Source organism: Synchiropus splendidus, chromosome 2 (assembly GCF_027744825.2).
Source record: "Synchiropus splendidus isolate RoL2022-P1 chromosome 2, RoL_Sspl_1.0, whole genome shotgun sequence".
Classification (NCBI taxonomy): Eukaryota; Metazoa; Chordata; class Actinopteri; order Syngnathiformes; family Callionymidae; genus Synchiropus; species Synchiropus splendidus.
The window spans coordinates 24,099,443-24,122,087 of record NC_071335.1 but is presented as its reverse complement, the minus strand read 5'-3'; the positions used below and the strand labels follow the sequence as shown (position 1 = coordinate 24,122,087).

Here is a 22,645-nt window from a genome sequence, read left to right as displayed (position 1 = left end):
GACTCAGTGACCCAGATGACTGAGTGAGTGATGCTTGTGCCAAAAGGACCCGTTTCCATTCAAAAAGGATTTGTCCCCAAACACAAATAAGCTGCTGTAATGGATTGGAAAGATTAGCGAGCGGCCCTAAACGTGACGAATAGATATGACAACACCATCCGTCATGTACCACCACCTCTTCTTTGGTTTCAAAAGTTATCTCCCACAGATCCGGTGGCTTTTTTCTTTAGCAGCAGGGTTTACGCTGCCGGGAGCTGATGAAGCACAAGAGCAACGGTTAGCATGAAAGCATTGTCTTACAGAGCACTCACGCACCTTGCAGCTCACTCCTGCCCTTGGTACTTTTTCCTCCCAACATTATTGTGTACAACACATATTTGATCTAAATGCTCACTTCTTTTTTGTTTTTTTTTTTTAGATTTTTTTAGATTGTGGATCCAGGTGGAACACCACCAATGTTTCACCATCTATTCCCCGTCCTGAAATGCGAGAAATCCGTTCATCTGTTTTGGAGTTATTTTGCTCGTGACATCGACGACACCATGAAAACGTTAAAAAAAAGAGATCACTCATAAAACCTATGTTGACAGATAGAAACCGACTAGAAAAAAAAAGCCACCCATCCTCACCCCATGACACAATAGACTGACGTTGGGAAAGACGACTTCTGCCTCCTATACTGAAGACTAAAGAAGCCTTCTGCGTTGCATGTTGACACATAGGTTCTAATGGAGTGTAGAAACGTTTCAAGCTGCACGGAGACAGTTGGGAGCTCTCTGATGTCAGTTGCTAAATACAAAACCTCTGAAGTGGCTGTCCTCCGCACTAACTGAAACACACACGTCACATGTAGAACAATAGGAGCGGCATCCCATGGCATACGTAACCCCTACCTTCGACTTTTCTTATACGTGACACGCTGAGTGGAAGGCGGAACATTTGCTGCACTTGAAAATTGCGTCAACATGCAATACTGAAGGTTGACTTCGGGGGCAGCATAGGACGCAAAAGTCCAACATCAATATGTTACGTGGGGATGGGTTGTTTCGTGTGTTGAAACTAGAATAAACTAGTACACTTGCGTTGTAAATGTTTTAAACACTAGACAGTGAAAACTGTAGCTATGCACTGGAAGTCTTCAAGTGCGTCCCCTACCTGAAGCTTTGCAGACCAGTGAAACGCAGCTCTTATGAGAAACGGAGGCAGCGAAGTGAGCGGAAAGGACGGCTTGAGTTTTAAAATCACATTCATGGTAAAGAAGGGCGTTTGGTAAATGTCCCGCGGAAAAGTAGGCCGTCCCCCAGGTGGTGGCGGAAACAGGAAGGGCGTTTTTAAATGGCTCAGTGAGGGCCATGAAGCAGGTCAAGGACCAGGTAGAGATAAATTCTGTTGTGGGGGGCATCTGTTCAGGACGGCTGTTTGACTGAAATGTCCTTTGTGTCTCCGTAGCTGGTGGCGAACCTACTGGATTTCTGCTTCTACACGTTCCGAGAGTCTCAGGCGCTGAAGGTGGACTTCCCCGAAATGTTGGTAGAGATCATCAGCGACCAGATACCAAAGGTGGAGTCTGGACTCACTCACACCATCTACTTTCACAAGAAGTGACCCCACGACCGGCTGCCGTAGAACTCAGCTGAAAAACATGTGCAACTTCGGCCACAGGAGGGCGCCGGAACGCTGGCGTCGGGAGCCGAGACCTAAAGACCAGTGAAGGATTTGGAACTGTCCGCGAGGGTCGGGCGCGGCGTGACTCACGGACACGTTTGTGGCGAATCTGACTAAGCATTTTGAAGTAACCCCTGTTCACCTTCACCTTTCACCTCTACGACCCCAAAGACAGTGTTTTCTATGGAGATGAAGCCATACATGTTCTAGCCCAGTCTGACTCACTCACTCACACACACAATACTCACGTGTTGTCCACATGCCTTCAAGCAGCTGTACTCCACATGCACACAGCAGATTCAAATATTAACTCTGGCTTATGCAGACACAAACAAAAGCACTACGACAGTAAACAACAAAACGCTGACTTTTAGATTTGCTTTGCAACACAACTTGATGAGAAACAGAGTCATAAGGGCTAAACTAGCGTCATCGTGATACGAATATTCATCAGGTTCTTCATCCACAAAGTGTAGGAAAAATCTAATGCAGAAGTCCAAAGCTAAAGACGCGAGCGTGAGAAGCTATCGCGTCATCATTTAGGGGCGGAGCCAATCCAGCGCTGCGCGGAACACTAACCTACTGACAGCTAGCACTGCTGTTCTTCTTAAAGGTCCGATATTTTGCTTGGCAAAACAAAACACGTCCACAACCCTCCATGTTTGGGTTGGAGAGGGCGGAGCCTGGGCTGGACGGTCGACTGGGTGTAGTCCGGAGGAACCTCGCAGTCTGAGCCGAGCCAACCAGACGGAGACCTGAATGAGCGGAACCTTGCTCTTCTTGTAGCTTCTTAGCTTGACCCTTGGTTCACTCCCGACTTCAGCCGACTCGTCCAGCAACATCCGATGAGGGATGTGACATTTTTTTTTTCTCAGAGTGCTACACCCACTTGACCCAGAGGTCGCCGGGGGGGGGTCACGTCGCCCTGGAGTTTGCCGAACCAGGCAGAATACGGGACCTTTAACCACGTCACACTAGGGTGCTTCTTTTCTAGGCAAAAACACTTCTGTATACAGAGCATTTTTGTACGAATCCACACGTCACATACTCTTGTTGTTATCAGAAAAGAAAACAAAAAAATCGGAGCGCTAATCTGCTTAGGCTAACAAGGCTAATATGTACAGGTATAACCACGTCTTTCACACGTTCTGCTCAGCTGTTGTACAGATGTTTCCGAGTATGAAAGCTTGTTCATTTCCTCTTTGATTTGGGGCCAAAACGTGGACCACAAACTCATCTCCTGGCTCTCTGAGGACTTCAGGGAACAGTTACGGACAGACTACGATGCTACTGAAGAGAGGAAGGAAAAAAACAAAACATCAATTAGGTTCGATTTGTGTTTTGACTTGAGTGTGAGGAGCGAATGAGGCTTTTGTTTCTGTCAGCGGAAAATGAGATTTGCACAAAACCAATGTGAACAGACGTGTAAACGCAGCTGGATGATGTCATGATGTGATGCCAGATCTATATGAACGACCCTGATTCTCTTGCGTTCCTTCATTTGATCCCCACTTTTTAAGGAATAAAAAGGTCCATAGGAAGATCGGGAAAGTATTTTTGAGAGAATTATATTTTGCTGGAAAACTATTTAAGTACAACAAAAAAATCTATCCTTTTTGTAATGAGACGTTGATGCATGCTTTTTTTGGATGGGATGTTTACATTGTAATTTAAGAAAAAAGGGAAACTTGTGCCTTTTTTATCTCACCGGATTTTTAATTTTACAGTATATATTGTAAATAATATGTTGAGTCTTTACGTCGAGTGTAGTATGAAACATTTCTACTTTAACCATCTCGTTGGAATATTTAAAAAAAAAAAAGAGAGAGAGAGATTTCCCACTTGCCATGTTCCATGTTGGCAGGACCAGATAGGGGGCGCCAGAGAGCGAGAAGTGAATGTACGCGAGGGAGAGATTACGACCTGAATGTTGGAGAGCGAACATTTCTGTGAGTATTTGCGCCTTTTGTTTTTGCGAGCTGGTTGGTTCAGTGCGTGTGCAACATGGTGTGTTTTGATATTCGTGGAAATGAAGACATTTTGGCACAAAGATCCTAAACAGCGGCGAATCGTCGAGACACTGAAAACTCAAACGCAACGAGGACTTTGCACAACACGAGTCGCTGACTAGAAAAAGGTGAAGATGCAGTGGAGAGGAGACTTTTGCACTAATTTAAACAACACGACGCTCCGTGTCGCAGTAGATCAGCGGAGGAAACCCGTGGCGCGTTTTCCTGCCGAGAGCCGTCTGCCGTGAAACTGAAGCAGATTGTACATTTAAGAAAAAAAAAACATTTACGGTTTGTGTTTTTCTGGAAGTGGCGTGTTCACCTGAGTGAACGCAGATGCACTCATGCTGGATCTCCACTGGTCAAGTCCAAACTCATATTGACAATTTTCTGTAGCCCGTGACGACTGGCTCGTCCAGTTCCTTCCTCATATCATATTCATTAACTTCTGCTTCTGAGAATCGTCTCTTAAACTGAAGTTAAAAGGAGAAGAATTAGCGTGAAAACAAGAAATAATCTGTTGCCCCCGAGAACCTGTCTTTGTAAACTGAGCTTTCACCGTATTTTTTTAAGCCCATTTTGCCTTTCTGGTGTCAAATCTAGTTTCTTCTCTCTTAAAAACGAAGAGCTGAAAAACCGTTGAAAGCTTTCGAGAGAATTAAACATCAGATTGTCACGAAAATAAAATCACAAACTTGATATCAATACCATTTAAAAAAAAATGAAAAAAAAAGAACCTGAAAAACAGACATACGCACCTAATTAAATGCCAGAAACAAACAAAAAAATCATGTTTTCACTGGCAATAAAAGCAAGATAGAAAACAAAAGTTTGCGGCTCTGTTCATGTTCAGAGCTTCAGGAGACTCAGAAACAGCAGTGGCAGCGTTGGCTGTCGCCTCCCAGGTTTAGTTTCAGGGGCTTTTTTAACTGAACACATTTGAGTTCAGCTAAAGGCTGCAAGCCGCGGCTAATGGCTAACAACAAACCAACCAACAGTCAGTGAGCTAAACACAGCTAGCACAAACTAACATGGCGAATAAGAATCGTACCTACTGCATCTGAGTATCAGTAAGTGTCTGTAGTTGTACTGCTCACGCTCCATCATGGCACTAGTGAAAAACTGAAAAAAATGTGGAGATGACTCTGATAATCTTTTTTTTTTTTTTTTTTCTGGACCAGCTCCAGCTCTGGCTGCGCTCTGATCCTCCGAGCCGCAGCCTCTCAGAGAGATTTTTTTCAAAATTGCTTTTAAGCGGCTTGTTGTTACGGCGCCGTCATGTCAACAAGCAGAGAGAAAGCGCCGCCTGAGCTCTCATGAGTCGATGTTTGTATCCGACGCAGACCGACCTGCGGCGCGAGGCCGTGCGTCACGCAGACGCCTGGACTCCACTTGTTTGTTCGCTCAAACCGTTCGGACACAAAAAAGTCTTCGACTGTAACTGTCACAGATGAGGTTCGAAGCTGTTCAGACGACAGGCTCTCGGCAGGAAGGCAGAGCCGCGGTGGAGATGAACAAGGTATTTCTTTAACGCTCATTCATCACCTCCGATGTCCAGTGGTTTAATAATCCCTCTCACTCTTATCTCAGAAGCCGCCCGCTTCCACATTAGCTCCCACCGTCACTGTACGTGCGTCACGTCGTCGTCTTCAGTCGAGGGTTCGGGTACAGAGAGACTAAGCCATATCTCCACCGACGTTTTAACAACACACACACACACACACACACACACACACGTGTTTTTCTTTTTTTGTTCCCGATGCTTTGTACAGCGTTTCTCAGCTTCTACCCAGCAAACGTGCAGTAGACTCCCTTCAACACAAGCCACAGATTTTGGAACAACTGCTGTTATGTCGTGATGCAGATTATTGCCATACCTGTGTCGCAGAACTCGCAAGATTCTAATAAAACTGTCAAACTAACAACGCTATTTGGTGTCGGTTTTGATTCGTCCTGGTTCGGTTGCCAAATTGACTCAAGCTAATGGCTAATAACAAACCAACCAACAGTCATTGAGCTAAACGCAGCTAGCATGAGCGAACACTGCTACGGTGACAGATAAGAATCGTATCTGGTGACCTGGATAACTCGTAAGAATCTTGGCGGTTCACGCTGTTACAGAACCAGACCTGCGTGAGCAGGTGGTCTATTTTTCCAAAATTTTCGGAATATTTTCTGGTTGATTTTCAGGCACTAGAAGCATCCAACATCGCAGGTTGGAAGTCCGAGCTGTTCCAGTTATTGAGAAGATCCACAAAAGCTATTCTCAAGCCTGCGCTGTCCAAATATAAGCAACTTCTAGATAAATATGCGTTTGAAAGAAAACCTGCGGGATGAAGAGGAAATACACAAATTTGTCTGTGTATTCCATTTATTCTAACCTGCTATTTCCTGTTTATGTGTGGAGACGCCATCTTGGAATGTGAACTCAGGGTGGGAAGAATTCTCCCGCCATCCAACCGGGAAATCCGATGTCAGGTGACGTCATCGGGGGCGGAGCTTGGGAATTCCAGAGTAAATTTTGAGCGTAGCATCACCACAAATTTCCTCCAGTGTTCAATTCAATTTCAGCAGGGAGAACACAACCAGATACAGCAGGACGGCGCCACCATCCACGGCCGCCATGCTGGATCTCGATTGGTCAATTCTAAACTCGTATTTACAATTTTCTGTAGCCCGTTACGACTGGCTCGTCCAGTTCCCAGCTCATATTAAACTCATCAACTTAAGTGCTCCTGAGAATCGGCTTGTAAACTGAGGTAAAATGGAGAAGAATTAGCGTGAAAACAAGGTCAGGATTTTGGAAATAATCTGTTGCCGCCGAGAACCTGTCTTTGTGAACTGAGGTTTCGCCGTCATTTTTATTTTTTATTTTTTTTTTAAAGTTGAGCTGAAAAACTGTCGAACGCTTTCAACAAACACAAGGTTGTCATGACAATAAACTTAATATTAATACCATTAAAAAAATGACACTTTTTTTTTTTTTTTAACATGAAAACAGATAGAAAACGCTAACGTCACTTGACGGCTCTGTTCATGTTCAGAGCTTCGGGAGACTCAGAAACAGCAGTGGCAGAGTTGGCTGTAGCCTCCCAGGCTTAGTTTCAGGGGCTTTTTTAACTGAACACATTTGAGTAGAGCTAAATGCTGCTAGCCGCGGCTAATGGAGATCGTGGGTAAGACCCGGGGGTTTTCAGCAGGACGGCGCCGCCATCTGCACTCAAAAACGTTTGGTGTTTGAGAGTTGGTGCTGCGACGAGCAGCTTTCGTCCTCCTCTCATCCCTTCCAAGTCACTTTTCCGTCTCCGAGCTTTCACTGCAGCCAGATGGAGCGGGTTCCCAGGACCAACCTGGGATCAGTGAGCCGGGTCATGTGGACTGGGAGAAGCGTTTCAGAGGACCGGCGAAGCAAAAGTGAAAGTGCTGAAAGGAAAAGAGGCGGTTTGATGAAGACGGCTGCAAAGCAGCTGCTGGAGCCGCCGACGCGATAATGAGCCAAAAAGTAAAGTTTGCATGGAGACCAGGAGCCGGAGGAGCAGCAGCCAGGGGAGATGAAGGGAACCGGAAGAGAGGAGTGAGGAATGAAAGGCATCATCTGAGCAATATCACCATTAACCTTGTTAAAGCTCCACTCTGACTTTTTTGTTTTTTCTTTACTTCTCCTTTAATCGCACTCTTTCCGTCTCCAAATCCACGGCGCTCTCCAAATCTCCCCCAGATTTCCAATTCCTTTCACTTGTAGTGATGCCAGAATCTATTGGATCAGGCCGATTTCACGGCTGCGCCCGCGCACATGGCGGCTTCGCTCCCCCCCTCTCCCTCCACTTCAATCTCCTCCATTTACAGCTCTTGTCCGCCACACACACACACACACGCTCACACTTCAGAAGAGCCCAGTCTCTCAAGCGACTGTCAGTCAGAACCTCGGAATATTCCCGCCATTACTACTATTGACTTTAAGTGTTTCCTCATCAGTTGAATGTTTGTTTCTCACGTTCATGGTCATGTGACCATCTGGACCGAGCTTGAGAAAGACGTCAAGAAAACTGCATCTTGAAGCGCACAGAGAAGCGGACATCACTTCCTGTTTCCACGGCAACGGCATCTCGTCACGGTAATGGGCAGCCGCTGACCCACGCGCCGCTACAGGCCCAGGAAGTTCTGCCGCCGGACCACACCGGCTCATAGCACCGACCTAGTCGCTCGGCAGAAGAGTTAGCGTCAGGCCGAACTACATCTCTGGCCACCTTGCTGAAATGCTGAACTGTACTTCACAGAAACAAGAACTGATGTCTCGGTAGGACGCGTTTCCCCACCAGGTGGCGCACTCCAACCGCGCCGCTTTAGTTGAGGTTGCCATTTCCGTCTTCATTTCACTTTTTACTTCACAACAATCGCTAACTATACCGAGGTATGAACAACCAAGGTATCGTAAAATGAACGATCAAATTTTCCCTCTCCTACAGCTGAAGCTAGCTGACTGAAGACAATTCACTTTGTCCATCCTTTTGTATTTTTTTTTTTCATGAAAAATCCTAAAACAGTTTCACCACCCCCATCGTTGTATATTGAGAAGTCAAATTTTGTCCGTACCGTTCTGCTCTACCGTCTTCAGTGAGGGGAGATAAATATGCTTTTAAAGAAAACTTGGGGGATGAAGAAATACAAACTACACCACAAACACGGAGTGCTCAATTTTTACCGGGAACAGCGAAGCGGAGCCATGCCACTCGGTCACACGTGAATCGTCAATCCCACGGCATTCGCAGAGGCGCAAAAGGCGATGTCTTTGAAGAGTTTAGGACAAGTGTCATAAAGGATGGGTCGACGTTCAAACCTCAGAAATCTGACTCGTAACCCAAGTCATCACAGAAGTCGGGCGCCGCTTCGGAGTGATGTTCGCCGGTGATGCTATAATGTTTACGCAGCTCTCACAGTAAAATACGAATAACGGTCAGGCATGGCATTTTATTGTGGAAAGTCTTTTGAACTGTGCAAAGATGGCGCACTCCAGTCGTGCTGCTTTTGTTGAGGTTGCCGTTTCCCTATTAATTTTCCTTTTTACTTCACAACAGAGCCGAATGATCGGTCACTATACCGAGGTATGAACAGCCAAGACATCGTAAAATGAACAATCAAATTTTCCCGTGCTCCTACGTACGATTGACAGCTGAAGCTAGCTGATGGAAAACAACTCACTTTCTCCATTTTGTTTTTTTTTTTCATGAAAAACAGTTTTCACCCACCCCATAGTCGGACGTTGAGACGTCAAATTTCGTCCGTACTGTTCTTACGTACGATCTTCGGCGAGGGGAGCAGCGAACACTCGAAACTCTATAATGGTTTATACGTCGTGGCTAAGCTAGCACATAAAAATGCAGAGCTCACATGGGACGCCATGAGCTCACTCTACAAGAAAGAAGAGCCCCTTAGTGGGCACCAGCACAACATGTCTGAAACATCTCAACGAACAGAACTTAAGGTTCAGCCCGTAGTTTGGACACATTACACATGTTCTGAATCAGACCCGAGCAGCCGATGAGGATTGAGCCGAAGGTAACCACGTTAACAAGAGCAAAGGAGCCTTCATCGACCCAGATGTGGAGCAGCCAGGCTGCGGAAGTGTCTCCAGAAAAGATCCATTTAAGTGAATTCAGAAGTGAGAAGGCCCCCTGCAGTTCAATAGACGGAGACAGGCTTGGGTAACTCTAGCCAGCGCGAGACGGAGAGAATAAATCCTTGTTTATTTTTGGTCACTGAGGAGAAGGCAGGAGGCGAAACACATGACTCATCGATAATTCGACATGAGACACTGGCATGGTAAAATAAGAATGGTTTCCCAAACTAGATTTTGTAACGGAGTCTGCAAGTCTGGCTTCAAGAGTGGCGGCAAGGCTTTTCCACATTCTTCCTTCAGACGTGTTTCACGGGGACCAGCACACCACTGGAGCGTCAGTAATGAAACAACTTAAAGATGTCAAACACAATGCCAAAGTGAGAAGTTTTTTGTCAGCGACACTACGAATTTGAGAAGTTGTTTAAGAAGAATGTTTATTTTCGTTATTACTTATTGCTCTGAAAATGCTGAGTCATCATTAAAAAAATTTCCAGCTCTGTTTTACATTTCATAGGACATCGTAACGGCAGCACTGCTATGTTTAAAAAATTGTTAATATTGCAATTAAAGTGAAAAGGATGCTACTATAGCTAACTAGCGAGGTTAGCATTTTAGCTACTCCAATATATCGGTACTGAAAGACAAGTTTCCACCGATTGTTTCGTGGGATTAGAAAGCCAGCGACTGAGTAGGTTCACTCACTGTACCTGCCTCTCAAGTCACGGTAAAAAAAAAAAGTTGGTTGGTTTGTTGTGGGCGGAGTCTCAAGTTAGATGTCAACATGGCAGATATGGGGAAGAAGACAAATTGTATATTAAGACTTGGACGCTGCCATTAGAGGAGTTATTATTGCCCAAAACATCTGGGATCAGCTCCTCTTGTCTGTTTTGGCTAACCTGTGTCTGCATGGACCGTGATGTTTGCTGATGATATAGTGATTTGCAGTGACAGTATGAATGAGAGGGAGATGGAAGTGAAGGAGGTGGGAGGCGAAGAGGAGAGTGCAGACAGGGTGAACTGAAGCGTGGTAACCAGAGAGTAAGGGAAGCTGTACAGGACAGTTGCCATGATGGATGTTTGTAACTGGCAAAAACAACAGGCAGAATCAGGAGGGAAAAAAAAGCAGGTTCCAGGTAAAATAAACCAGAACTTTATTCAACACTGATCAGAAACATTATACAAAGTTGAGGAGATATTTCGTATATCCTGAAGACTGGCGTCTTAAATTACTCTAAATAGCAAAGTCGGAGTACATTTTCATCACACAAGACCAAACGGACACAGAAAATATATTTGGTATTTTTATAATTCTTAAAATCTGGCAGCACACAGACGAACGGACGACAGTAAAATACTGCAGGTTTTTTTTTGTCTTAGATTACTTGGCGTAAAAAAAAAAAAACGGTTTAAAACAAATGTGGGAGTGTTTGACTTTCCTGAAGGACGTGGATGACGGATAAAAACACAATCATTGGTACGACAGGGAGAAAACAGAAACAGGTTTGAAAATATACATTCGCAGGATCTCTGTCATGTGTAGTGTGAGAGTCTTGGAGGCCTCGGGTACATCGAGCTTTATCACTGTTTATTCATGAACCATTCAGGATGATGGGACATGAGTGCAAATAACTAGGATTTTTTTTTTTTTTCGTGGGGGAAAAAGATCGGAAAATATATATATATATTTATACCTAACCTTAGTGTGTGTGTCTGTGTGTATATATATATATATATATATATATATATATATATATATATATATAAGAGAGCAAGTCACGGCACTTTTGACAGATTTTTGTCTCAACTAAGGCTCGAAATGTGCTGACAGGTTTTGATGACACGGCAGTTTTGGCGACGCAGGGATTTGCCCCAAAAAGCTGCTTCCATGAAGGTGTTCCGTTTTCCGAAGGCACTTTCTGTACGTGATTGTCAAGTAGCTGCTTCCCGAGGATTGTTTCTATGATTCCGGAGCTCATGGATACCATGCATAACTGAGGAGAAGGAGGTCCCCGACGGAGCGACGGTGGCCTTCTGCTGATGCTGCCAAGTGACTCGGGACGGTGAAGCAGAAACGTGCATGGAGCCCACACCAATGTAAATGAACACAAACATGCAGAAACCGGTCGACAACATGCGTCTGTGTATCCAGGCATGAACAAGCTGAAGGTGACGTCTCACAGGAAGTCCACGTAGTTCTCAGGGATGAGGCCCCGCTTCCCCTCCAGCTCTCCCTCCAGCCACCCGGGCTCCCGAGACAGGGTCACTGCACGAGAGGACACAGCGTCACCAGGCGCCACAGAGAGGCGAGGGTTGGGTGTGGGGGGGAGGAAGAGGGAGAGCAGACAGAGGACACAGAGGCTCCAGTGAGTTTGTCGGATTATGTCACAGCAAACAGAGCGCGAGAGGTCTGAAGCCGACACAATAAACTCCACTGTACGTCTTGGATCGCGCCACTTGAACGTTTGGTGCGGCACCTTTGCTTTGGCCCTCAGGCACCAGATGAACAAACACCAACCGACCCTCAACAGCTCCATCTTTTCATGGCTCCAGCGTTGCACACTCATCACTACTACTACTGGGCGATGCTCTTCCGATCTTTTGCACTGCACCTTCACGTGAGCGGAACGGTGCAAGCAGGGTGACTTCAGAGGTGAAAAACTGCGCGGGTGCAAGGACTCTTCCGATGCTCAGGAAGTGGAGCCGAGGAGCAAGACTGAAGAAGGTATCTCGCTTAGGAGTGAGGGATTCTCACGCGACCCAGAATGCTTTGCTGATTTTTAGCCAATAAAAAAATGGCGCCCAAAGCAACAACGAAAGCGAGCTGCGAATGTAAGGATTTTCTTATAGATACAAATATTAGGACAACCATTGTGTTGTCTTCGCCCACTTTATGGATTATTTACTTCATTGTTGCAGGATATTTACTTTTGTTTTACAGTCGTCTGTCAGCCTTCTTCTTCTGAATTGACGGAACACCGTGTTTGCGGAATGCTGCCCCCCACAGTCTGAGGACGTATCTGCATTTCACACGTCGTCCTTAACACTTCACCCCGAGTTGCCATCAGGTTTTATTGATGAAGAAAGTTTGAAGTGGTAGACCATGAATGAAGAGTACACATTGATCACTGGAACTTTAGAGACCCAAGCTTCGGCGTGGGATGTTTTTCTCATGCCTCCTACCAGGGATCATAGAAAGTACTTATGGCTACGATGATCACCATCATGGTCTCAGTACTAGTTTTATTTAGATGTTATTTCATACCCCAGACAAGCCAACAGGTTTCTTTCCGAATATGTGGACAGAATACTTGACATTGCTAGTGTCCCTAAAAGTGTCTCAAGACAGGTCAACTACGTTATCTCTTTCTTTAAACTACTTGAGGTACAGAGAGGACAGAAAGTTTTCCAACAGCCTTGAAGCTTGACAACATCTGGGTTATGATCATGAAAAATCTTTGTTCTTAAGAAGAAACTTAAGAAGAAAAGTTTAGATGTTGAATGTCTGGGGACTGGACATTGGTGCATTCATGTTAGAGTCTTACATAAGCAGGTGGGCAGGAGGGACCAGGGTTAGCAGGTGTTTTCAGGGGCCACACTTGATCATTCTAGCATTGTGAGTGTAAACTCAAGCGTGGTCCAGAGCCCTGTTTAAGGTTAGCCATGAGTTTTTGATAGTCAGGTTCAGGGTGAGAGGCTGGGGAAAGGGTTATGGCAATGAGAAACCTCACAATGTCCCCACAAGGATAGAAATATCAACTTGTATGTGTCTGTGTGTAACTGTGTATTAGTCCTTATGGGGACCTTGTGATTTTGTGGGGGCATTTTGACTGGTCCTCACAAGGTTAAGCCTGAATTTCAGAGGAAGACATCAAAATAACCGGGTCATTCTTACTGGGTTTCAGTTTGATTCAGAGTCCTGGTTAAGTTTAGCCATGTGTTTTGTAGGGTTGGGTTTAGGGTGAGAGGCTGGGGAAAGGGTTATGGCAATGAGAAACCTCACAATGTTCCCACAATAGATAGATGTTAACTTGTATGTGTCTGTGTGTAACTGTTTATTTGTCCTTATGGGAACCGATTCTTGACAAAGCATCTCCTTATGGGGACCCTGTGCTTTTGTGAGGACAGTTTGGCTGGTCCCCACAAGGTTAAGCCTGAATTTGAGATGAAGACGTCAAAATAACTGCGGTGGAGAAAACAAAACTGGTGGAATTTGTTATTTCCCCTGTTGAATCTATAAGCGCCGAGACCTTTTGACCGCTCTCACATTCGCTATGCACATCGCGGCACCAAACCATTTATTAGTGCAGGAGCGTTTTCAAAACTGCCAGGAGCCTTATAGACAGCAGAGTCTCCTCACGCAGCGCTGACAGGAAACATACACACGCAGTGGTACAGAACGTATGGACGGGAAAAGTCGAGGCAAAACCGTGGGTTCTGTGTGTGAGTGAATAAACAAGAGGACTGGAATGAGAGGAGAGTCCCATGGGAAAGATGCCATACAGGTGGACAGATGAAGGCGCGAAGTAGGGATGGACGAAAACTTATCGTACACGATATACCACCAAACACAGTCTCCACCATGACAATTCTGAAGCTCACGATAAATTCGATAAACACGCAGCTCACTCGCTGCATTGGACTTGCACACGTGAACATGACGAAACCGAACAGCGTGCCGCGCTTTGGTTCATGATCGTAGTTTTAAACTGATTTTTAATACTGGTCGACTCTGAGTCTCTGGGTGTGTGTTTATTTTATTAGATGGAGTGGTCCTCATAGGTTCTCTGACGCGGTCGACTGCCTTGGTTCACATCAACACATGCAGGTCTCCTGCTGCGCTGGTGAAAATAGTTGGATATTGGACGGAGCTCTGCTCCAATATTAGCGGCTGCGTCCTCTTCCGCGTCCCCATTAGGGTTCACTGATTGTGGACACACTCTCACAGGCAGCGCTAATGCTACGATCAGTTAGGGACCATCAACAAATTCTAAAGCGTCAAAGTATGAGTGAACTCTTCAATACGGCAATGAAAACAACCGTTTTAGGAGAGAGAATTGTGAAGGTTTTCATCAGACAACACAAAGGACTGACTGTTGGTATATTGGTTTGGAGAATAGAATATGACTAAATGATAATTTCTTCACATGGTTTCTCATATTTCTTCAATAGCATCGAGGAAATGTGTCCAGACTGCTCCATAGTTCAAGTCAACTGTTCAGAGACATGAGACACAGCAGACAGACGGCTCAATTTAACCCCTAAATAAAGCTGGCAGAGCAGTCTGTCAGACACCAGCGGCTTCTACCAGAGACCTGAAACATTGAATTTCTCATCTCTACACTTAGTTAACAGTTATATTGAAACATAAACAAATCCTGATGTTGGAGACAAACTCCACTAATAAGTTTCATCATGAACCAGTTTCCAGAGCGACTGTCGTGTCCAACACATGGAAGAGAATGAAAATGTATCATTATATATCGCGATAACGTTTGTTGTCCATATCGTCCATCCCTAACGTGAAGTTCTTCCACCTTATTTAGGAACGGTCTTGGTTCCACCTCAGTGTTCAACCCTCCTCAGAGTCAAGTGAGTCTCTGGTTCGACTCAACACTGATTCATCAGTAAAGATTGACACCAACTTGAGTGGAAACCTTGTGTGTTGTGTGGAGAACAGCGTTTCCTCCGGGGGTGATTTAAACCCTGACACACTGAGGAGGGGCTCCAGCACGTCGCCCTCCCCTCTGCTCCCCCTCTCCCGCTCTTATCTCCCAATTCGATTGAAGATTCCGATTGGTTTTTTTTTTTTTTTTTTTCTGCGGGTCCAATATGCCGCGGCGGACTCTAAGTGACTGGCGTCGGCGATAACACTTACCAGCGTGGAAGACTGCGCCGACTTGGAAGGAGAGCTCGGAGTCGTGCTCCGCTTCACATGGATACACCGCCTTGGCTTTCCGGCCGGTGACACTGAAAAATGAAGGTAATCTGTGAGCTGGCGGGCCTTTTTTTTTTTTCCTCTTTTTCTTGGAGGATTAGCTCACAGTTCAGGCCCGGCCCCGGGGCACGTGTGCTCATTCACTGACTGGCTGCAGACAGCGCAGACGAACCAGGCCAAGCTAACACGGAGAGGGAGAGCAGATATCTGGGTGATGCGCGGTCTCGCGCCGTCTCCAGTCTAGACAGCCCAGCGCGTCAAAACACACCCACATGCATCTGCGCACGTGTGCCTGCACGACAGGAGGCGGCTCTGAAGAGGACCGGCAGCAGCCGAGCAACTTGACTTTGATAATTGAAGAGAGGCAGGGGGACTGTGAAGTGGCTTCACACACAAGAGCGCCAGGGAAACCTCTGGCTGCTCTCAAGTTTAACAGCCACAAAACTAGCGTTGCTCTGCAACGCTGTTTTCCCAGCGACGCGCTGACATTCTGTCTTCACCAGTAACACCAACCTTCAGCCAGATCAGAACATCCAAGATGGCCGCAGTGGTCCAAACGTGTATGGGACGTGGATGCCACAGTTTCCTACCTCAACGTCTCACAGCGGTGGAATTCATTCATAATTCATACGGGAAACTCTCAGGCGCGTCATTCATACACAAGGAAGAGGGTTCAGGCATGTACTCCGGGAGGAAAAAATGTTTATCTGTGCGAGTGGAGGACTGTCGAGGGAGTGACAGCAGGACCCAAACTTTATTTTGATGAAATCAATGTTGAAGAAAGATGAAGTTATCTGCTCCTTCCTCACAAGCACCAGATCTCCTCTGGTCCGAGGAGCAAATGTCTGGCGGGTCAGAGTTGTCATACAGAACAATTTAGTGAGAATGACCCAGTTATTTTGACGTCTTCATCTCAAATCCAGGCTTAACCTTGTGGGGAACTGTCCTCACAAAAGCACGAGGTCCCCATAAGGAGATGCTTCGTCAAGAATGGGTCCCCATAAGGACAAATAAACAGTTGCACACAGTCACATACAAGTTAATATCTCTATCCTTGTGGGGACATAGTGAGGTTTCTCATTGCCATAACGCTACAAAACACATGGCTAAACTTAACCAGAACTCTGAAATCAATGTTGAAGAAAGATGAAGTTATCTGCTTCCGCTGACCTGAGTCCTTCCTCACAAGCACCAGATCTCCACTGATCTGCGGAGCAAGTGTCTGGCGGTTTTTCACTCTTCAGTCTGAATTTGACTTATAATGCGTAACACCGTCTGGAACTGAGTCCATGAATAAATAAATCTGCTGTGTATCTTCTACTCCGTTTCTACCGCAAAGTCCTCGCTCCTGAACGCGCCAGCTTCCTACCACCTGCTTCAGCTGGGGAAGGAGCGTTCCACTTGCGTCGCCCACCGTGAGATCTTTGTCAGCTAAAGGATTTTGGTTCATGTCAACCTTTTACTGTACATTTTATAGAGTTATTCAACTGAGTATTTCTGGGTTGCCACCTCTAGGGGACACCTTCTGCTGAGTCAGCTTTTCATTCTGCCCCATGTGACCTGATGCCTTGTGATCTACGATGATTGACTCTTTAATATCCGACGAGAAAACTGTTAACATCTTTTTGTTTTCCGTCAGTCATTGCCAGTGAACTGCGACCAGAGTACGCAGCTGAGCATATTGATCACCAAAGATAGATTCTGTTAATAAACTTCTGGTAAAGACTCCAAACATTCTGACAAAACAACGAGATTTTTGATGATATAATATGAAAGTGTGAAGTTACTGTGTGGAGTCACGATAATGTCACACTGCATCACTTCTGATCGCTGGAAATAAATCCGTGACTAAAGACAACTGTTGATAAAAACTTCAGCTACAGGTTTGAAAACTGAGAGCCGCCACGCCTTCACAGAAACAGTCTCTTTTTTAGAGATCAAACATATTAAAACGCACTGGAACCATCCAAACAAGCGGATACCACGTAACACATCATGGAGGCGGACAGGATTATGATGGTTTTGTCTTGTTTTTAACGGAAAATTCCGGAAAGAAACAGCATAATGACTGAAGTCCGTCGCCCACAGAACTCAAGTTGCGCATTCTGGCCGGACACATGAGGAGACAGACCGCAACAGATCTGGTTTTTATAGGAGGGGAGGTGTTGGGAAGGCACAGCTCGAGAAAAATCATGGCAAAAACCCTGGAACAATGTATTTCTTTCTATTTTTTAACTTATTTCAGAAAAGCTTTCCTTCATTTTTTGGAGTAAACTGCACGAATACACCCGCAATCTTCAGAAAACAACCGTGTTTAAGAGTCACGCAGTGATGTTTCTGTGTGTGAAACTGTGGTCTGATCAGACCTCGACAATGTAAACATTCAACTCAACCGTAAAACTACACTCTGGAATGGGACAAATCAGAATGAAAACTGAGAAAGGAAATGAAGACATGACATAAACAACGGCCTTCAGGAGCTCGCCAATACGTGACAACTTGTGTCCTGCTGTGGTAGTTCGATGTAGGCCGCTTCATTTACATGTCAAATATGGGACGACGGCGTGCATCAAGAGGCGGCGGCCAAGACTGTCAGACATCTTTTAAAAAGCTGGACAATATACAGTATATACACTCACCAATTCAGCTGGAGTTTTGCACCCATGCTGAGAGCAAGGACGTCCTTCACATATGAATAAGTTTATGTAATTTATGAATTATAATGCTACTGCAAGACTGTAAAATAAGTGCCAATATTTAGAGTGATTTAGGTCAAGATTATTTTTGGAATGTGACTTCCAAGATTAAAAACAAAATAAACGCTTCATTTGGTTTTATATTATTGAACTCTGTTAAACTCAAAAGTCTACTAGAACTTTGTTACAGATGAGAAAGGGAGACACAGCAACATGATGGGTGAAAAAAGGGCTAAGAAATTCATTTTTTGGAATGATTATACAAAGCAATTCATTTCACCCAAAATACTTTTTTGTTGTTGTTGATGTTTCAGATAAAAATAAAGATTCAACTGTGTGGAAAAAAATGACCAGTGACTTTGCAAGCTTGAGTTGGATGTGAAGTGTCTTACCTCTCGTTGGGCTTCTCTTTTTCAGCAGCCGCAGCAGAAGCAGCAGCATGTTTGCCTTCATCTGGTGTTTCAGGAGAGGCCCAGGAAGCTGCCGCCGAGGGAGTCCTGCAGAGAGGACAACACCACCACAGTTAGAGGACCAAAGATGGACTAATGCTGTGTATTGTGAGAGAAAGTTCCCGTAAAAACAATCGCCTGTAAAACAGCTTCCGAACCAACAAGATTTCAATCCACTGAAAGAGACAAACCACTGTCGATGGAGACATTTCACGAGCGCAAACAATTCAGCCAAATAAACAGGTTGTCTGTATCTTCAAGAAAAATGTCCAGCGTGGCAAAGAGAGAAGCTGCTGAATAAAAGATGTTTGTTTTTTTAAATGCCAGCCAAAAGCGGTAAAAGATTTAGATCACCACTGGCCTGGTCTCTCTCCAGTCTTCCCACAGTCTCCAGGTGAAAGTAAAAGTTCCCAACCTTCATCAACACATCTATACTTCTGTGAGTGTTTCACATGATTTAGCTCGACTGCGAAGGTGAGCGGGTCCACGACAGGAAAAAGGCCGGGGTCACGGGGAAAGAGGGGAGCGGAGCGCCGGCGCCAGGCTTCCCTCTGTGCAGCATGTCTTGTCCGAGGCCAGAGCTAATACAGCACATCATGAGCAAAGTGCTCCGAGCTGCCGCTCCCATAGAGACGTTAATAAAGGCAATTAGAGGGAGCAGCTGGGGAGGAGCTGGAGGTTGTCAATAGCGATTATGCTGTCACTATCAAAGGTGCCAAAACGGCCTGGAGTCGCAACATGGCGGCTGAAAAGGCTCTTCAAGAGCGAGCCTCTTACTTATCTCCACTCGGGCTGTAGCCGCCGTGGTGGCTCTTCTGTCCGGCGCCGGCCTGCGCCGGGTGATTTATAGCTCTGCAGCAGCGAGGGGCACCCTGGTGCTCAGCTGCTCCACAGCAGCGCGGGGGGACAGTGCGCTGCACTGCAGCAAATCCACTCATTAACCTGGTCCAGGAACAACCACTGTCTGCTGGGTCACAGCCGGGAGGAGGGACAGGCCTTCAGCCACCCAGAGGTGCGCGTCGCACAGTTCAAACACTCTGACACGAATGCGACTTTGGAGACACAACACAGACTTCACCACATATGGTGACTGAAGTATGTCATCGACCGCACAAAACACTTGGCACTGACATTTGAAAGATGGAAACGAAAACTGACACTGACTAACCACTTGACAAATATTGCCTATAAGGGATGTGTTGGGGAACAAACGCAGCTGTATACTGACAGACTCGGGACATTTCTGTTAACAAGTTCAATTCACTTGGATCACTTAAGTCGCCTCCATGAACCTTACTCATATCAGAGATGAGGGGAAACTGGGTGCTCTGACTTGGTGTCAATGTGGCTCTGCACGTAGCAGTAAAGTAATCAATAATTACCTGTCAGTCATGGAGGTTATTGGAAGTTTGTGTCCTTCCGTTTCTACGCAGAATCACTCAGAAAGAAAAACTGTCAGGGCTGAGTGGAAATGAGCTACTGTAGGTGAGAAGAGTTTAGAGCTTGGTCTTTGGTGTTCTGCAGTGAGTTTGGACTCAGTCATGGACTCGGTCGCCTTGGTCTTGGTCTTGACAGGGGCAACCAACAACCCAAATATTTTATTACTGGTACTATTACTGCTTATTGCTGTAGGAATTTCAAACAATTTTCTCTTTTATTCAGACAAAAATAAATTAAGACGAAATACAACTCACAACTGTAGGCAAATTAGTGCATGTTGAAATGGGATAAAGAAGAAGAAGAAAAAAGAAAAGGAAGACTTAAAAATACTTTTGCAGATAGGTTTCAATGTTTTTCAGATAAAGTGATAAGTTCTTAACTTTGCCAACTTTGTGTTCCTGATGATGGATGATTATGATGGATGGATGGATGGATGGAAGATGAAGAAGAATGGACGGACGAAGAGGATGAAGACGGACGGACGAAGAAGATGAAGACGGACGGACGGATGGACGAAGAAGATGAAGACGGACGGACGAAGAAGATGAAGACGGACGGACGGATGGACGAAGAAGATGAAGACGGACGGACGAAGAAGATGAAGACGGACGGACGGATGGACGAAGAAGATGAAGACGGACGGATGGATGGACGAAGAAGATGAAGACGGACGGACGAAGAAGATGAAGACGGACGGATGGATGGACGAAGAAGATGAAGACGGATGGATGGACGGAAGGAGAAGAAGAAGAAGAAGAAGAAGAGGAAGAGGAAGAAGAAGAGGAAGAAGTTGAACAGATTAGAGTCATTCACCATTTTCCAGCACCTTGCAGCAAAATCATCGTAGTAAATAAATAATGGAAAAAAAAAACCTCAGCTCCGCGTGGCTTGCAAGCCACCATATTAAATGAATGAGAAGAAAGCAGATTATGTAGGAATTGCATTCACATTTGCAGGCGAGATGAAGCGAGGGAAATTTTGTCTTAGCAGGAATAGCAACAGGGCTTGAATGGCTGCGTTCCCTCGCCACAGACACAGCTAAGCTTGCTCTGTAAACAAGATTAAATATAGTACATCAGAAACGCTGTTTTCCTGTCTGAAACCTGGACTGACGTCGGTAATCCGTAATGTAAGACGCACACTGTGGGAGGGATTGTTGCGCACCTCTATCTGTATAGAAACAGAGGCACTTGGAAGAGGAGCGAGACATCCGAGAACATCTAGGATTCTGTGGTGTCATTAAGAGGGGTGTACAGATATACATGTTCAAAGCAAAGAATAGATGTGAACAACTCATTAAAATAATAGAATAGAAATGAGATGAAGAGAAACTGATGAGTCACCAAACCTGAGAGCCAGTTTTGATGGTTTGGCTGAGAGATTCGAGACCAACAAAGAGCTCACATGGAGCACAGAGCATCCTGGCTGTCGATAACAGTGTCAGGACAATAGCTACATAGCCGCATGGAAAAATGACACAGGCAAAGATATATCAATTCTGTATCCATACAGATAATGTTAACACAGAAAACTGGTCATTTAAACATCTAATAGCATAATGAATTCTAGTTCTGACTAATAAAATGCAACACAAGTTCCATCGTGGCTCTGGACTAAAGATGATACGTCAGGAAAAGGTGGGAGTGATATATCCAGCTATTCATGCGAACTACTACTCTGTAACTAAAGAACCACTTAACATGATCATTGAAGTGTCATAAAAATCTCTGCATGTGTTTATTCAGTGACTTCACACACATCACGCCGGACTCTTTCACAACCACAACCACATGCAGGACGGAATTCACTCAAGTCAACAGTTGAATTGAGGAATTTCTCTCGTCGGCTTGCAGGTCGTCTTGACACTGGCACGGATTTGACACAGGCTAATAACAAAGACCTTTCTACTCCAGTTTGGAGAGACCCAGGTGAAGCTGATTCTAGTTGAAGGATCAAACTCCCAATCATTTTAGACGGCAAGCAGCTACTACTGTACATTCACAGGGAAAGCAAAGGGCCTCTGGGGGGAGCCCTGACTGAACAGCTGGGATAAAAGATGATGAATAACGTGAGCTTCCTTTAAGAGTAACCGCACCATGAGTCAGAGTATTTGTGTATGACGAGGCAGATTCAGCTGCAGCCAGCAGGATGAACCACAAAGAGTTTCCAGGTGCATCTCTAACCAGATATAAGACATTCCGTGGAGTAACTGGAAGTGATTTAGCGGGTGCCACTCCTCCTGCTCTTTTGGCAGAGCCGAGCCGCTGAGATCCGGGCCAAAGAGGTGCTGTGCTAACAGGTCTCCGCACCAAGATTTATGTGCGAACAAAGCCGGGGTGAAAGCCAGTGACATATGGCGGAAGTCTTCATAAAAGGACAAGACTTGAGGCTCAAAGGGTAAACAAGATTAATATCTCGACGATGGCAACAGGACTCTCGCGGCCAAAACACCGCCACATGTCTGCTAAACAAACAGCTTTGATGGAAGACCGCCTCCCTGTCCGCCCTCCACCATGACGCAACATATGTGAGGAAGGACAAAAAGCGCGGGTTACATAAATAATCCATCATTTAATGATCCGCAGAAGAGTTGCAAGTGGCCTACAAATAAAAAACAACAAAGGTCACATCGCATCGTCCTCAGTCGAGTCGTGGTGCGTTATGTTTTGCAGCTGATGGATCGAAAAAGAGAGGGAGGCGTCGGAGAGAGAAGTATTTCAAGGTGAATCCATGGGCATGAGACAGCAGAGAGTCTAACATCTGCAACATAACCCAATAATTCATCTCTCGAATCAGCATTCAAGACCAGTCATGGACAGGAAACAACCAAAAAA

General features: G+C 45.4%; 2 protein-coding genes across 2 annotated transcripts in view; one reads left to right on the top strand and one right to left on the bottom strand.

Annotated features, from left to right (window-relative positions):
* Nucleotides 1-5,623, top strand: part of nr3c2 (nuclear receptor subfamily 3, group C, member 2) — a 60,587-nt gene extending 54,964 nt beyond the window's left edge. The window contains exon 9 of the mRNA XM_053857834.1: nucleotides 1,450-5,623. Within this exon, the coding sequence (XP_053713809.1) occupies nucleotides 1,450-1,605 (156 nt within the window). The 3' untranslated portion in view covers nucleotides 1,606-5,623. The remainder of the gene's footprint in view (nucleotides 1-1,449) is intronic.
* Nucleotides 5,624-9,045: 3,422 nt separating this feature from the next.
* The window catches only part of arhgap10 (Rho GTPase activating protein 10), a 40,222-nt gene continuing 26,622 nt past the window's right edge, over nucleotides 9,046-22,645 (bottom strand). Inside the window, exons 21-23 of the mRNA XM_053855881.1 lie at nucleotides 18,315-18,419; nucleotides 15,167-15,258; nucleotides 9,046-11,554 (exon numbers count right to left, since the gene is read on the bottom strand). Of these exons, the coding sequence (XP_053711856.1) occupies nucleotides 11,466-11,554; nucleotides 15,167-15,258; nucleotides 18,315-18,419 (286 nt within the window). The 3' untranslated portion in view covers nucleotides 9,046-11,465. The remainder of the gene's footprint in view (nucleotides 11,555-15,166; nucleotides 15,259-18,314; nucleotides 18,420-22,645) is intronic.